Source organism: Cupressus sempervirens, chromosome 9 (assembly GCF_028749045.1).
Source record: "Cupressus sempervirens isolate cs-2001-9-10 chromosome 9, ASM2874904v1, whole genome shotgun sequence".
In the NCBI taxonomy this organism is placed as follows: Eukaryota; Viridiplantae; Streptophyta; class Pinopsida; order Cupressales; family Cupressaceae; genus Cupressus; species Cupressus sempervirens.
The window spans coordinates 312,650,900-312,667,780 of record NC_143126.1 but is presented as its reverse complement, the minus strand read 5'-3'; the positions used below and the strand labels follow the sequence as shown (position 1 = coordinate 312,667,780).

The 16,881-nt window shown below is 33.9% G+C and overlaps 1 protein-coding gene across 2 annotated transcripts in view; it reads right to left on the bottom strand.

Moving 5' to 3' along the window:
* The window catches only part of LOC149538637 (Metallo-hydrolase/oxidoreductase superfamily protein), a 183,390-nt gene that overhangs the window by 18,744 nt on the left and 147,765 nt on the right, over positions 1-16,881 (bottom strand). For both annotated transcript variants that reach the window (XR_016356080.1, XM_089799947.1), the window contains exon 7: positions 1,045-1,164. Coding sequence is in view for 1 of the 2 variants with exons in the window: in XM_089799947.1 (XP_089656073.1) it covers positions 1,045-1,164 (120 nt within the window). In the remaining variant the exon portion in view is untranslated. The remainder of the gene's footprint in view (positions 1-1,044; positions 1,165-16,881) is intronic.

Below are 16,881 nucleotides of genomic sequence, written 5' to 3'. Positions count from 1 at the left end.
TTTAGACTTAATCTCATTAAAATTATAAAAAATTGAACAATATTATTAAATATAATAATTTATAATAAATTTAAAATATTTCAATAAATATATTCAGAAGTTAAAATTTTAAATTATCAATACATAAACAAAATGTAAGGTTTACAAATAGCCATTGACTATTTCCCACATGATTTTTTTATCACTGTCACGGGCTGCGATGAACTTCCAACCGCGATGGACTTAGAATACATGATAAGCATTGTTTCCAACTTTCCACCATTACTTCATTGGCTAGGGCATTGTGGATTTCAAGAAGCAATCAGTCTGGAATATATTTTAATCTTCTATAATTTCTTTATCGTGATTGTTTAGGGTAAACGTAAACTACTACCTCCGTTTCTGGCTCCCGAATGATCTTGAATACTTTCTCAAATACTTTATCAGCGTTTTTCTGATTTATTGAGATAAAATAAAGTCTGACGCTTGATCTATAGGAATTACAGGGAGAATTTGAGCGATTTTAATTTTTTTTATAGGAATTCACCGAACTTCGAACTTCGAACTTCTTACACAGTTCGGTGAACCCTGTGACACGGACTAGAACTACGCAATCAATTAACATATAGATACTATTTGCAATATGTCTTGTAAAATTAGGGTAGACAATTCTATCAAGTATTGAGAAAAATCAAACGAAAAGAAATATTTGAACAACAAATCCATAAAAATAGCCCAATTTTATACACATAAGACTAATTGTTTTTAACAATGGAGTGAATTTTAAAAAGTAGCATGTGCAGCAAAATGTTTAGCAAAATGACTGAATAACAAACACTCCCAAAGGTGTTGAAAGAATAGTTTACCCAAAGAATTAAAATCTACACAGAGATCAACAATATATTCTAAACACATGACCAAAAAACAATTTGTGACAAACATTTTACTATCCAATCTTATATCCATTTAGCTTAAAGGAGCCACACTATAAAGTTAGAATGAGATTTTTGGCTTAACCACAAATTTCAAAAGCAGCATCATCTAATACAAATTGTGATTTCTAACCTTCAGGCCATGAACATGGAAAGGTTCTTCAGTTATAACATTAAATTGTAGCTTTGAAACAGCAGTTCCAGGCATCGTAACACTTGTATCTACCAAATAGTAATGAGTCTTCTCCATAACCTGTCATAAATCATCAAACTAATTTTCACATAGAAGCGTTTGTAATTTTACAAGCTTGTCATTGCCGTTATGTCAAGTAACTCTTATGTTTCAGAATTGCAAAATGAACTTGATTTTGTATGCAAAAAGGAGATGTAGAAGCATAAATCATTTAATTGCCAACTTGATGGCATGGAAGATAACTTGATAAATATGCATGTTGTGATGGCAGACATATTCTGTGTTAAAGTAGTGAAAACTAGATTAAAAAACTAAATCAAAGAGCTTCTCAACCGATTGTGTCAAACACAGTTTCCTCTTTCACTATGAATTTCAAACAAGATGTGAATTCATTTTTACTTATTATCTTATATTACCACGTACAATAGAAAAGTAAAATCAATCTAATGACACGATTGCAGGTAAAATATCTCAAGTAATCCCAAAAGATAAACATCTAAGCCTGGACCCAGAGATAGCTTTTATAAAACAAACGACTTTAACCAGCAAATACATCATTCCTTTAAATTTCCTAATTCCCCTCAGCTGGGAGGTGAGGAGCTTCATGAAATTTGACATTGCACCTTTGACAACAATTGAATAGCTGCCAGATGAACCGTATTGTATAAAATTTTCAGCTTTCAACAATCCCACATCTCCAAGTATAGATCTTTTCCAGCTTAAGAGTGCTATTAAATAAGCATATGCCATATATTCTTCCTGAAACCAACACAAAAACTCTTACTAGGGGAGAGAAGTTTCCTCTCTAGTATTCAAATACATATAACACCTTGTGCAGCTTATCATTGCCGCCCCTCGAACCCATTAGGATCCCCACTTCCAAACTGCACTGGTTATTGGGATCTCGTCATATTAACTCTATTTTTCATTTATATATGATGGAAAACAGTGGCATAATCAACAAAATTTGTTTGTTTTTTAATAAATTGTTTATTTAGAATTTATATATCTTAAATATTCAATAAATTTGCTGAGTTATTGTTGATTTTTACCAGAGTTTTTAAAAAAATTGGGTCAGTCAAGTCATTGCCGAGTCTTAGATTCTCGGCTATGATCATAGCATTTGAATTCAATTTCATGGGAAAAGCTGTCTTGCTTCTTATACAAACCAGGATAATATAATTACTTAAGGTATTATGCTAGGCGATGTGTACAGATGCTTGGATAAATTTGTTGAACGTGTTTTACAAACTACACCAAAAAAATCATGGTCCTGCCATAAATTCAAGGAGAACAAGTCAAACTCTCTGAGTGGTTTCCTGCGCCTATTTCTCAACAACACACAACTAAAGGTGCTACATTCTAGTTGAAATATAAGTCATTTAGAATTTATTTCCCCGATGTGTGCCCATTGCGCCTTAAAGGCACCAATGGTGCTATGAAAGTGAGCCCTATGACAAATTCACAAAAATCAAATGCATCACCTCAAAAGTAAAGCAAATCAATTGACATTACCACAGAAGATCAAGTTCATTATGTTATTTATGCATTTTTGTCTTATTTGTTTGTTATCATGAAGCTTGCTTGTGCAAATATTTCTTCCATCTCAACGGTCATATTGTAATGTAATGATTAAGCCCCCAAATCCTCCGTGTTAGTCATTAAAGGGGTATTGGAATATTAGTTTACTATTATAAAAGTGTATGTGTACTTCCATTTAATATTAAGTAGTTGTAGTTTGTTTTTGCAACTTCTATTTATTTTAGACTACCGTCTATTTTAGTAACTACTTTCAATTTTTAGCATATGATCAATAAAATAATGCAATGCTCACAACTTGAGAAAGCATGCTCTTTACTTTCAATTTCATTCTTTGTTCTTTACCAACACCACGGACAGGATAAACATTTTCTAGTTAGGGAGACATAAAAGTCATCCTCCTTTGTTGCTCTGAGATGCCCCATTCTTTGTTGAGATTGACTCAGATTAGCATATTTTGCCATTCGTGGTTACACAGTCTATTTTCTATCATCTCCAATCTGCCATATTTGTAGACAACTGTAAGATGCTACCCCTGTTTGCCATGAAGTGTTTTGCACCTTTCTCCTTAATTCAGTACACAGACATTCAGACAAACAGATTGCAAGCTTCTGAGTTTGAGGGAGATTTTTGATTGCAAGTTTAGGCCTTTCCAATGTGCATTGGTTTTATCATATAATGTTTTCAGATTCAGGTTTCACAATGTTCACTGAGTTATTGGATTAATATGAGATGTTTGTATAACAGATTGCATTGAAAACTTTACTAACAAAATTAAGGAAAGATATGGCAACTCTGAAAACATGCTTTCATTTATTGAAGCTACTATACAAGCAGAATGCGTAACTTTTATGACACAACAGTTATGTGTTTTTGCATGGAAATGATAGACAACTCTTTCTTAACCCAAGTCCACTTTCTTTTGATAAATAATTCAGCATATAAGATTATGGATTGAAAGAATACCACACACACCACCCAAATTCTTTTACTTACCTCTAATTCTCATGCACAAGCTGAATAAATTGGCATCCCTGTTCCTTGTCTTCTTAGCATCCAGCCATGAAGTGCCATATGAAAATCTATGATCCCAAATTCAAGAATGCCATATCCCAAAAGCAGCAACTAGAGTTATTAATCCCACATCTCCAAATTCTCAGTTACTTTCAACCCCTTTTAGCTGACTTGGTGGATAACAAGATTGAAGAATTGGGTTTCCTTTTAAATCAAAAGTTTAACTTCATCCTAAGCACGTTGAAAAATGCACAGATATATCACAACTATTGCAATATATCATGAGGAATTTTTGCGTGGTAAAGCAACTGTGTTAATTTTTTTGGTATTTTTTTCTCCCGACACATGACAAAGCATTTTTCTGCACTTCTAGGGTACAGTCAGGGGAGACAACCCTAATTTTGTCTGCAAGTCAAATCCATAATTTTTTTGCAGCTTTGTTTTCATTTCTTTTTAGGTTTATAACATTTTGATATAGGTTGTAATATTATATATAATTTATTTATGTTATTATACATAATTTATTTATGTTATGAGTTACATTTAAGTGTCAATTTTTAATAATATAAAATTTGAAATATTATATTTAATTTATAAAATAACATATCAAAGATTTGTCCTATCAAATAAAATTGGTTTTTAGTCACTTCTATCAAATTAACTTTCTATGAACTTATGTAGAAATTGAAATATTTAAATTAAATTCAACAAATATATTATTTTAAATGTTCAATATAATATTATTTTATTTTAAAGAAAGATTGACTTATTTTGTTACTATGTTAAACTATTTGACAATTCTGTGTATATATAATTTAATTTTAAAAATAAATAGATTTACATAAGGCAAATTTCATCTAAATTTTATGATTGTTGAATTTGTGACTTAGGTTTCAACTATGGTTTTATATATATAATTTTCCTTTTCTTTTTGTTCTTATATATAATTAATAATAATAATATCTATGATTTTTAATATATAATTAATATATGTATTAATATATATATATTTATAATTAATCTTTAATATGCTTGAAAATGTGTATGTACATTTTTTAAAATATTTTAAGAAATTTTATATATTCAAATGTTTGATAAATTTGCCAACTTGTTGCTGATTTTGTTGCCCGAGTCTAAGTTTTTCAAGTATGATCCCAAGTATTATGCGTTGTGGAGGGAGGAACAAATATAAAATTATGTGTGCCACGTGAAGCTCACAAACAACCAAAAACACTCAAATCGTTCGGGGTACCAAGACTTCCTCCAACACAAAATAATTAGAAAACTCTAAATAAATTTCCTTTGCCTTGACACACTGCAACTATGGCACTGGAATTTGGGGTCCAAAACAAAAATGGTTATTGGTGATAATTGCCCAGTAAATTATTCAAAATCCCATGGCCAAATAACTCATCAACTAGAATGAATAATCAGCTTCACATCACCATATTCCTGTTTGCTAGCACTCAGTTGAGAAGATTCAATGTCTATACACCAATGTCTGGACAAATCATACACAAAGTATACTTTTTTGTTTCTTCCCCTGATTCCTCTTCATGCTTTCTCTACAAGACAAACCTGATATTATCTTATTCCCTCAACTTCTTTCTTAATGACCAGCGATTTTGTTGAGACAAGGCAGGAACTTATAGTTATAAAAAACAAGAAGTAATGGTCAATTTTCTTTTGCCCCATTGACTCTCTCAAGAGATTAAGAAGAGGTCAAGGAGGACAAGGATCAAGTAGAACCATAAATACTAGCACAAAGCAGTGATCAAAGATACCGAAGTAGCAATTAAATTAATGCATAAAGACAGCGATTCATTAAGGAATACCCAATGAGTAATCAACGGATATTGTTTGTCTCATTTCATATAGACATTGGTTAATTATTGAAATGGTCAAACAATTATAGATGGCAATAACTAATTATGAAAGGTGGTGTCCCAATAACATCTAGCTTAATCAAATGTTAATAAATAAGGGACTTGAAATTGGCAACTAAAAGTTGATTAAAGGTCAGTGATCAATAAACTAGCATGCAGCAGTTTTTCTCCAAGAGATATGATTCAGATATGTATTAGTAAACATAAAGATGGAAAACAATCATGCTCACCAATAACAAGAATGGATGTGACTCAGTAAAGTGATCATTTATTATGATTTGCAAAGGATGCAATCACAAAACTAATATGCTGGAGCAATTCATTATAAAGTAATGGCCTACATAATAAAAATTTGATTTGTTAAAGGAAAGGGTTGCAATTATTAGAGATGCATTTTGTTTGCCCGAGAGGAATGATTTGTCATCCAAAGGAAATATTTGGCAAAAAGGTAAAAATCTATTAATTGTAAAGTTGTTACAATGCAAGGAGGAGGTGTAATTACTAAAGAAAAATAATTTTTCATTAAGAAATATGAATTGCTCTTAAGATGGTAACTATTAATGAAGGAGAGTCAATACTTCGAGAACATAGAAAATTTTCCATGAGAATTGGAGCAGAATCTTAAAAGTGAATACCCCAACAACTATAAATGGTAAAATTTATGATGAAAGGTGGTGTCCCAATACGATATAGCTTAATTAAATGTTAACCAATAAGAGACTTGAAATTGGTGATTAAAAGTTGATTAAGGGTCAGTGATCAATAAAAGTATGCAGCAGTTTTTCTCCAAGAGATACCATTCAGAAATGTATTAAAAAACATAACTATGGAAAACAATCATGCTGGCCAACTAGATAAGAATGGATGTGACACAATAAAGTGGTGATTTTATTATGATTGCAAAGGATGCAATCAAATAACTAATATGTTGGAGCAATTCATTATAGTGTAATGACCTAAATAGTAATAAATTGATTTGTTTAAGAAAAGTTTTGCAACTATTAGAGATGCATTTTGTTTGTCCAAGATGTGTGATTTGATGTTCGACAGATATATTTGTCAAAAGGAAAAGATCTATTAATTGCAAAATCTTTGGAATGCAAGGAGGTGCAATTTGTAAAGAAATGTTTTTTTCACTAAGGGATATGAATTACTTTGGCAATAGTGACTATATGTAATGTCCCCATTTTTGGCTAGTTTGTGCAGTTGATGGAGTTAGCTCATTATTGCAACCCTCGTAAGCTAACAGGATGATTTGGGGGTCTTGGTTGGGAACTTACTATTTTTAGTAAGCCTATTTCTGGCAGTTGTCATTTTTGGCAATGTAGTAAGTGGCTTTGGCTGTTAGGCGTCACCTGTAGTGGATGTGGTAATTAATTGCATGAGCTCTTATTTATTAATTAATTGTTTAAATCGCATTATTATACTAATATTAAGAGATATTACTAAAACAGTTGTGTTGAAAAGTTTCAAGTGCTGAGTTCATTTGGAAAACTTTCCCAGTTCCTAAAGTTGAGTTCTTTTGGGAAACTTTTGTTAACAAGGGATTATAAATATGAGCTCATCTCATTGGAAAAAGAAAGCTTGAATATTTATTTGATTTTGTTGCCTTTGTGGCTTTTTTGAGGTTTTGAAGTTTGTGCCCTTGCTGAGGTATAAGGGTTTCTAAATTCTGAGATTTTGTTCTAAGTTTGTATTGGCAATTGTGCTAAGGTATATAATTGGCCATCTCTCCTCCTTGTCATGCATTTTGTCACCACAAAATATAGGTAACAGTACAAAACTTTTCAACTTAGTTTCACATTTTTCTGAGTTTAGTTTATTATTTAATTGGTTAGTATTGATCAACCAATCAACATCAATTGATATAATGAATCCTTTTAGTAAAGGCTTTCGTCAAGTATTTTTAGTTTTTCTATTTGTTGTGTCTATGCTTGATTTTTGAAGCCTTCAACATCCTTTATCTCGTTTTTTATTGTGTTTGTTGTTTTCTGGTCCTTTGGTTTTGCTCAATTTATTGCTTTCGGTTTTCCCTTCGGTTCGGTATATCTTAGGGCTTAATTGGAGTTGGCTGAAAAAAATGAGATCAGTTTAGTGCCCAAAAAGTGGATCTTTTAGGTGCAACTCCAAGAATTTAAAATATCATATTATATTTTTAAGTTGACATTCACTTTTTGAAAAATATAACATAAATTCAATTTTTGTTATGTTTTTAAGTTACTTTATCCTTTTAATTTTCCCTTAAAGTAACTATAGTGCACTTTGTTGGGTGGATATTTTGCAACCATAGTTTTTGGTAAAATCCAGTCGCAAAATAGGATGACCAGTCACAACATGTGAGACAAAGTTTCTCCTACCTTAATGGGAAGGCTCCCCCTTCTCACCGTTCCTTGGATCAACTTAAGGTAAGCAAGAAGTTGAGAGATTTTTGTAAAAAGGTGTTACCAATATTGTTTCCTCTTAACTTTCAGGAAAGAATCCACTTACCCATGGAGCGAGTAATGGGCAAGGTGAAATCTCTAACTACACTTCTTTCTAAAGCTGTAAATGGTGATACTGATAAACCAACACTAACTCAAAGGCTAGTTGAAAGTGTACCGATTTGGCTCTAAGTCTGGTCGTACTTCTATATAAATAAGCTTTACTAATAGGACACAAAGACGTCTAAAAGTAAAGATATTTTAACTATTTTGTGAATTGAGAAAGAAATATAAGGTTCAAACAAAGCTTCTAACTATATATCTCCACAATTGCTCCTAGTCAAAGCTCTGGCTCCAATTGCTTCTTAACTCTTTTTACACTCAATTATTAAGAACACAATATTATATGAATCAAAGATAACATATGCGAATTATACACAAAGCTTCTAATTCACACAAGTAACAATCTCACTCAATCAAAGTTAAGTCTCAATTGCTCCTTTGTATTCACTTTTCTCTCAAAATAGTGCTACACAAACAAAGTTCTGCTGGCACAACTTCTCCAGAGCTCTCTTGCATACAATAAAAGATAAAAGATGTTTTACAATGAGGGGATACTCCTTTATATAGGCAAAGGAGTTGAGAAAAAGATGGACGAAAAAGTGGGAGCAACTCAACCAACTTTGACCTAGTCTAACTAAAAGAGAAATTATCGGGTTACATGCAACTTGCATCACATGTAATTACATCTTTTCATGTAATGCATCCTCTTAGATCTACAAACAAAAATAAAAACAAAATAACAATCTTAAAGATTGTTCTTAAGTGCCTTGAACTTGATGATAACATCACGCACTATAGGAAGATCAAAAACCTCCATTGTCTTTGATATGGCCTCTATCCATACTCCATCTGCATATGCTGATTGCACAACCTTAGAATTTTCCACCAGGGAATCTAGCAAGTGTTTTGTTGAAGATTTATACAAGACAAATTTGTTCATCGTGTGAGAACCAAAATCTTCAAAATCTAAATCAGCATTGATCCCGATTGTATATTCTGAACTTGCCCTTTCAACTACAACCAAATTACCACATTCATCAAGAACTTGACATCCCATTTGTCCCAAATCACATGTGACACCTGTTTCTATTGCTTGGCACTCTCCAAGAGATGTTTGCAACTTTGTAACCAATTTTCTCAATGTTTCTTCTTTATAACCCATAAGCCCTTGATACCTGAAGAACATTTCACAGGATGGAAGAATATCACATGAAACCATGGCATCTAAATCAAATTTAGCAATCTCATCCTAGTCATTGAGAATCTTCTTCAAATCATTTGCTTCTTGAATCAGGGAGGAAATCATGTTTTGCTTCATTTCATTCATATTTTTGATATGCTTAAGAACTACAAATGTTTTTGTAATGGCTCGAACTCCTTTAGAGATGACTTCTCCTATCCAAGACTTGGCAGCTTCAATCATCTTTCTTTCCTTGGATATCTAATACACAATAACACAGTTTGAGAAGATTGTTGTCGAATGACTTCATTTAATTGAGTAACCTCCTATTTGAGTTGATTATTCTTCTCCCATAATTCATGATTACTTTTTGACACATTACCTAACGCATCTTGAGCATCTTGCAAGCAACTCAAACATTACTTCTTCTCGATTTCTAACTTAGTGAACCTGTAATCAGAACAGGTACATTTTTCAACAAGTTTGTCCACGAGTGGCTCAACAACTTCTACAAACTTGATTTTCTTCGAATCAACTAAGATCCTTGAAACAATCTTATCTTTCAAAGATTTGGACTTAGTTTTCTTTACAGGGAGGTTGTCTAGAGGTACAACTACTTTCCTTCTCTTCATTGTGATCCTACTCAACCATACAGGCAAGTTGAAACTTTCATCTATAGAAACAAGTACAGTGGAGACCATTGGCATTGATCCTGATTGTATCTCCATTATGACTGAGAAAGATTCAATCTACATAGCTGAATTCATAGGTGCATGATGAGAGGATTCCATCATGAATAGTTCAAAACTTGTTAGAGATGTATCAAGTTGAGAAACTTGACCCTTTGTAAGAGTTGGACAATCTTCAAACACACTTCCCAAGTGTTCATATTGTTCATTTGCTAAAATGAGAGGAGTGGCTGAAGAAATAGGAAAAGCCAATGTATTGACTTCTGAGACTAGAAGAGAAGGTGTGAAAATAGTGGAAAATGAATCCACATCATCATCAATCTCATCCAAAAATGGTGCTTCATGCATGGATGGTGCATGAGTCTGTGCAGGTTTTGGAGGAGATATGATCATAACTTCCCCTTCTTTTTCCTCTTCTTCTTTGTCTGATTCTATTTCTAATTCCTCCTCTGATTCCTCCTTTGATTCCTAAACTGGTTGAGGGATCTGAGATAATTTAGATCCCTTTCCGCCCTTCAACTTGAATTTAAGAGACTTCTTTGCATCAGAAGAAGAAGCTTTGTCTTTTCCTATAATCTCCAACTGTGACTTTGTTACATCCCAAAATTTTGACCTAATTTAAACTTTTTCATAACTGTTGAATTAACAGAATATCCTTTCAGGATCATGTGAAATAGGTAGTTATTTATATACATTATATTAACTGTTAATGAAGATGGTCGTTAACCATTAACTGTTATTAGATGATTAGCAGTTGCTTGAGTTAAAATATCGATTATTTTGTTTTACGAATTATTATAGAATTAGTATTATGGCAGAAAGTGTTTTTATGGGTGATTGCAAGAGAAGATGAAGAGGGGGGAAGCATTGCTAAACAGGATCACCGAAATGGGATGTTCGCTTGGTTCAGTCATCAGGATCGGCATGTATGACCTTAAACTTCTTTGGAAAGGACACGACTTGATCATAGGATACATTTATGGGACCTGCATGAGCTATTAAGAAAATTATCTAAACATAAAATAATCAATTTTTAAAATATAAAAACACCTCAAAAGATTTTTTTGATCTTCATCATATTATTATATATAAATACTTACATACGTACACATAAATTTATCAATGAAATGGCACCAATAAATTATAATAACGTAATTTAATGATGTCATCCCATTAATATACTTACATGAACGTATAAAAGTATATATTATAATAATAAATATTTGAAACTATAGTCTTTCCAACTTTTCCTTCCAACCTTATATTTTCTTTCTTTTTCTTTCTCCTTCCCTCTCTTTTCTTTATTGATTTTAACACTTGGTATTTGAATAGACATATGTTATATAACCGGCGGAAGCCAAGAAGGCATGGCCTTCCTTTAACTTAAGCCATGTATGAAGTCAGAATTTTTTATTTTTTTAATGCTTGATTGCCTTAACATTCAAACTGATTCCTTGGATGTATTTCCGCACATCTCAACCTTCTTACTGCATTTCTTTGTTATTATATTACCATCAGCCTTCCATTTCTACTGTGTTCCTTGTTATTTTGACATCTTCAGCATTCAAACCCACATAATCCGGTGAGCTGAAGTTCATTATATCGTCTTCCAGTATATGCATCCAATTGTCATAGAATTTATGCCGTAAGAACTCAGACCTTGGAGTAAGTCTATATTGAAACGTTTGCAACAAAGGAAGAACAGATTCCAATTTGGATTGCAAGGGATTCAAGCATATCCAAAGTTTACATCAAGTCATGTTATGACATTACCATATTATTTTATGACTTTCCAAAGCAGCCAATTAGGCGTCTTAGATAATTATCATTTCAAGATTCAATATGAGATGCTACTTATTCAATGTTCTTATTATCAATCCTTTTTCCTTTCACAAGTCAATTGGATACAACCCAAATTAAAGTGTCTTAAAGTATATTAATATCTAAACTGGAAATAATATTCAATGAGTTATGTTGATCTCAAGTAAATGTTGTATGTTGTCGCAATTTGTGATAAAAGATATTAAGAGCAGAATGCTCATGATTTATTCGAAACACCTGGGATTCACCGGCAATGTAGCCAAGAAATGGTGAAGAGGTGTAAAAAGAGCAGAGAGCTCATAAACATTTGAATGCACCTGGGACTCACCAGCTGGTAGCCATGAAATGGTGAAGAGGTGGAATAAATTTGCAAGAAAACAAGGAGAAATCAAGCATGACTAACTTAAGAGAAATATACTTAATAGCTCATGCTTATCCCTGTAATGGAACCTATTGTCAAGTCGAGTGGCGGTGATCGAATCGATGAACCCATCAGAAATCTTTGGCCAAGATAGTTTATAGGCATATGTGCCATCTAATGATCACTTGATGTCCATAGCGCCAGTTATGTAGGCATAATTGAGTGGACACTCAAAATACCAGGATGCTCAGGTGGCTGGACTGAAGAACATCCCAAGCCCAATCTCGAGGTAGGGAGGGCCATTATAATATAATAGAATGTGTGGGGATAAGTATGGTCTGAGGTTGGGAGGTTAAGCCTATGTCAATGCTTCTCCTCTCACCAAAGTCGAGGCTTGCACAACCAACTAAAGATCCTCTAATGATACTTGTATGCTCTATTCCTTCTTTTCTTATTAAGCATTTACTTTACTTGTATACAATTATGAATAGTTAATCATTAATCTAGTTATTACAATGATCATGAATACAGTTATGCCAGTTAATCATTAATCTATTTATTTCAGCTAAACATGAATACAGTTGTGAATAGTTAATCGTTGAGCTAGTTATTTCAATTGAATGTGATTTCATATATTTTCTGTTAATTGTTAAAAGCAGTTAATGTCACTGGATAAGAAATTGGAAATAAAGGAAAGATACAGTGGTATATAAAGCCCTAATTGATTCAGTGGTATCTGGAACCCTAAATGATACAGTGGTATCTAAAGCCCTAATTGATACAAAGGTATTTGAAGCCCTAATTGATACAGTGGTATTTGATGCCCTAAATGATCCAATTGTAATCGATGCCCTAATTGATACAGTGGTATGTGATGCCCTAACTGACATAGTGGCGTTTAATGGTAATTGTCATTTCATTCTGATATAGCGGTAATGGATGGTAGTTGTTATTTGATATTGTTATAGTGGTATTTGCGAACTAACTTGGGTGGTTGCAGAAGCATCCCTACAATGATTTCTTGGTTCAAATTCCATGGTAAGTAGATTTTAATTTCTATAGTAAATTCATTGATAGTGTTTTAAGTTCTTAGTTAAGAAATTTTGTTTAACTAATTTTAATCGTCAATCTCTTTTATATGAATAAAACTAATTTAACTGTCTTCATATGAAAATGAAGTAATAACTGTACTTCTTTGATATGTTAAGTGGTTAATTAAGACCCAGAAAAACGAGATGTTACAGATTTCCTTCTAGGAGGGCCAAAGCTTCCACAATCTAAACCCAATTTTGGATTAACCCTTTTTAGGCCTTTAATTTTCAACCACTTATTAGTGTTTGCCAAAATGGATTGAAATCTATCCAGGATAGATGTACCTTCTTTCTACTACCATTGAATGGAAAAAGGGCACCTTTTATCAAAACCAGCCTGATGATATTCTGGATCAAGAATGTTGCCCTCATCTTCGATTTGAAAATCTGATGGGATCTCAAGCATGTTAAGATCAATAATTTGTTGCAAAGTTAATATGCAGTAATCCATCTTCATTATATCCAATTTTGTTCTCATATCGATCCAAACATCCTCAATGCGATGAACGTGTGTGAAAGCCCTCTTGATTTGAGAATTCATTTCTCGGTAATCAAAGACAAATCTAGCTTTAAACTTCTTCAAAGTAATTAACTGCAATTCTGCTTTCATATTTTTTGCTTTATGTACAGAATTGATCAAATAATTGTCAATTAGCAAGGGTTTAGCAGAAAAAAATACCAAAACCAAGCCTATGCAAAGTATGCTGAATAGATTGAACCTCCATAAGTTGTATGGCTAATTCCATCAGAATAATCCTATCAGCAACATAACTATACGGCTCAACTTTAAAGTATCCAACTCTCAAGTAAGTAAAAGTTGGAAACTGGATAAAGATACAACCATATTGATTTACTTTTTCCCAAGCTTCATCAAACACCCTTTTGATAGATAACTGTCTATCAAACAAGCATTGGAAATGAACAAAGAAAGCATTTTGAACTCTTCTGCAATGGAACTTACTATTAGCCAAAGTGATCTGATCATACTAATCCCAAACTGGAATCTGAAGACGATGTCCTTTGGTTGAGAGTCCAGAGAAAGATCCCATGGCAGCAGCAATGTAAACAAGGTAGGAATTCATGTAGAAAGGCACTGAAGTCCCTACATTGAGCAACTGTTGATAGAGTGCAATACTAATCAGTTCTCCCCAAAAGATATGTTCTTTTTTCTCCATGATCTGGAAGATGAATTTATTCATCCATAGTTCAAAATTAGTGAAATCTTTAAGACCACAAACCCTGCTAAGAAGAATGATAAGACCTTTGTGCGCCTGCTTGAAATTAGACCTGTGAACTATGAACAGTCTTTGGCCATCTCGAGAAGTTGCCCTTTTTGGTATCCAACTAGTATTGATTTACATACTTCTGATAATCTCCCTTCTTCTCATTCCATATTTCGAAAGATGATTCTTTCGTCAGATCTACGCATTCCGCATTATGTGGCACTTTGAAAATTTGCTCAATAACTTCTGGATCAAGACTAATAACAACTCTGCCATCAGCATCTTTGATCATCTTTGACTTTGGACTGAAATGCTTTTTGCATCTGAGAACAAACTTGGATTCCATGGCAGCCATGGGAAAGATAGATACCAAGTAATATGACTTCTCTTTATATGTTTCACCTCATGTGGTACAGGAGTTTCTTTTCTTTGTAGAAAATCAATCATGTCCACATGTCCGATTTTTGTGTCTAACACGTTGTCAAGGATGGATGTGACATGAGATGGAGTTCCATGAGCCAACTCTTTATCAAAATGGTATTTCATTTTGCCCTTAGATTTAGATGGTGAAGGAATCTCTTGCACTTGTGTTGCAACACAAAATCCAAAAACATAAATACATCATCAAAGAAAATCGTCATAAAAGTTGATTCTTGATCAGCAACAAAGGTTCAAGTATGGATTAGATACTTTTAAACCCAATGAGATGATCTCAAAAGAGATATCATACATATGCAGTGAATGGAAATGGAAAATGAAGTGAAACATTATGGAAGTGAAAATGGAATGAAATGGATGTGTAAAGGTGAAATGCATGGAAATGTGTGCGAATGAAGACTGTTGATTTTCAAAAAGGGACTTAGGTTTTCTGTCATGTCCAAAAATTTTAATGTAATAATTTAATTAATTAATTAACTGGTCCCAGAATTTAAACAATATAAAGACCTTTAATTAGTTATTTTAATTAATTAAGATGGGGCCCAAGTTTATATTTGTATTTGTGGTTCCGATTGATTTAATATATCTCAGACCTATTTTTATTTTGTTTCCATAGTTTGTGTCGCCATCGGCTATCTTTGTACACCCTCGGAAAGTTTCCCACCGGGTATTTAAGCATGACTTGCAGGTAGTCTTTGGGTATGCTTTTGAGATTATTTTCTAAGTACTACAAATTCCTATTGGAATTTTGGATCGTTCACCATTTCAAAAGTGAAAGATCTTCCCTATTTGGCTTGTGCGGTTTCAGTGGGACTCAACCCTCACCCTATTTCATTGTTGCATGTATTACTTCGCTCGGATCTGGTAAATCGGAGCATCATCTTTGGCAAATATTAATTGAAGGATTATTTGTATTCAAGTCTCTATTATTGTCTGGAGTTCATCTAAATTTGTTGTTATTTTTGCATGAGCAAAATTGTTGTCATTGTTGTGGTTGGATCACTTCCGACATGAATACTCACTAACGATTGTCCCTCCTCCAAACTTCCGTACTAGCCTTCATTTGCACCATACGGCCTGCTAATTCCACCATATAGCCTGAAACATACTATCACCATATGGCCTTGATCTCTACCGTACAGCCTTTTGATTTCTACATATGGGAGTCACCTTGACACACCCACCGTATGGCTCCTACTTCTTCACCATACAGCCCTCCTATGGATACTATACGGCTTCTCTTGCGCTTTGCTCCAACACCGTACGGACTTCTTTATAGAAACTTCATACTTTCTCCACTTTCCTCCACCGTACGGACCCCATTGCATCGTACGGTTGATCTTTTCATTCGCGTACAAATTATTCAAGCTTCATCTCTGCCAGTTAACCAATTCTCTATACTTGGGAACATAACAGTGGTATCAGAGCAAAAACCGTCAAGAGCATCTCCGAAATCGTTCGGAAAAGTGGCCGAGTAGAATGGGTAGTGGTCATACAGCATGGGCAACTGAGACCGTGCAGCACGGGAGCATCTCCGAAACTGTTCGAGAAAGTGGTTGTGCAGCACAGGCAGTGGCCGCACAACATGAGCAGAAGCCGCGCAGCACAGGCAGAAGCCACGCAGCACGGGCAATGGCCGCACAGCACGAGCAGAAGCCGCGCAACACGAGCAACTAAGGTCGCGCAGCATGGGTAGTGGCTGCGTAGCACGGGCAACTGAGGATGTGCAGCACAGGCTGAGGTTGCGCAACACTCTCTGAAACCGTTCGAGAAAGTGGTCACGCAGCACAGGCAACTGAGGCTATGCAGCATGTGCTGTGACCGTGCAGCACGGGAGCATCTCCGAAACCATTCGAAAAATTTCTGAAACTTTCAGGAACACTACCAAAACCATTCAAGAACATTATAGTGGTATCAGAGCTAATGATCTTGTCAGCCTGTTGGGATGATTGAGAGATTTTGGTACTTGGATCACACTATGGCCCCAAATAGCAATGGCGAGTGGTGATTGAAGGCACTACAAAGGATTGGCAAAGAGCTCAGTGAGGGTGT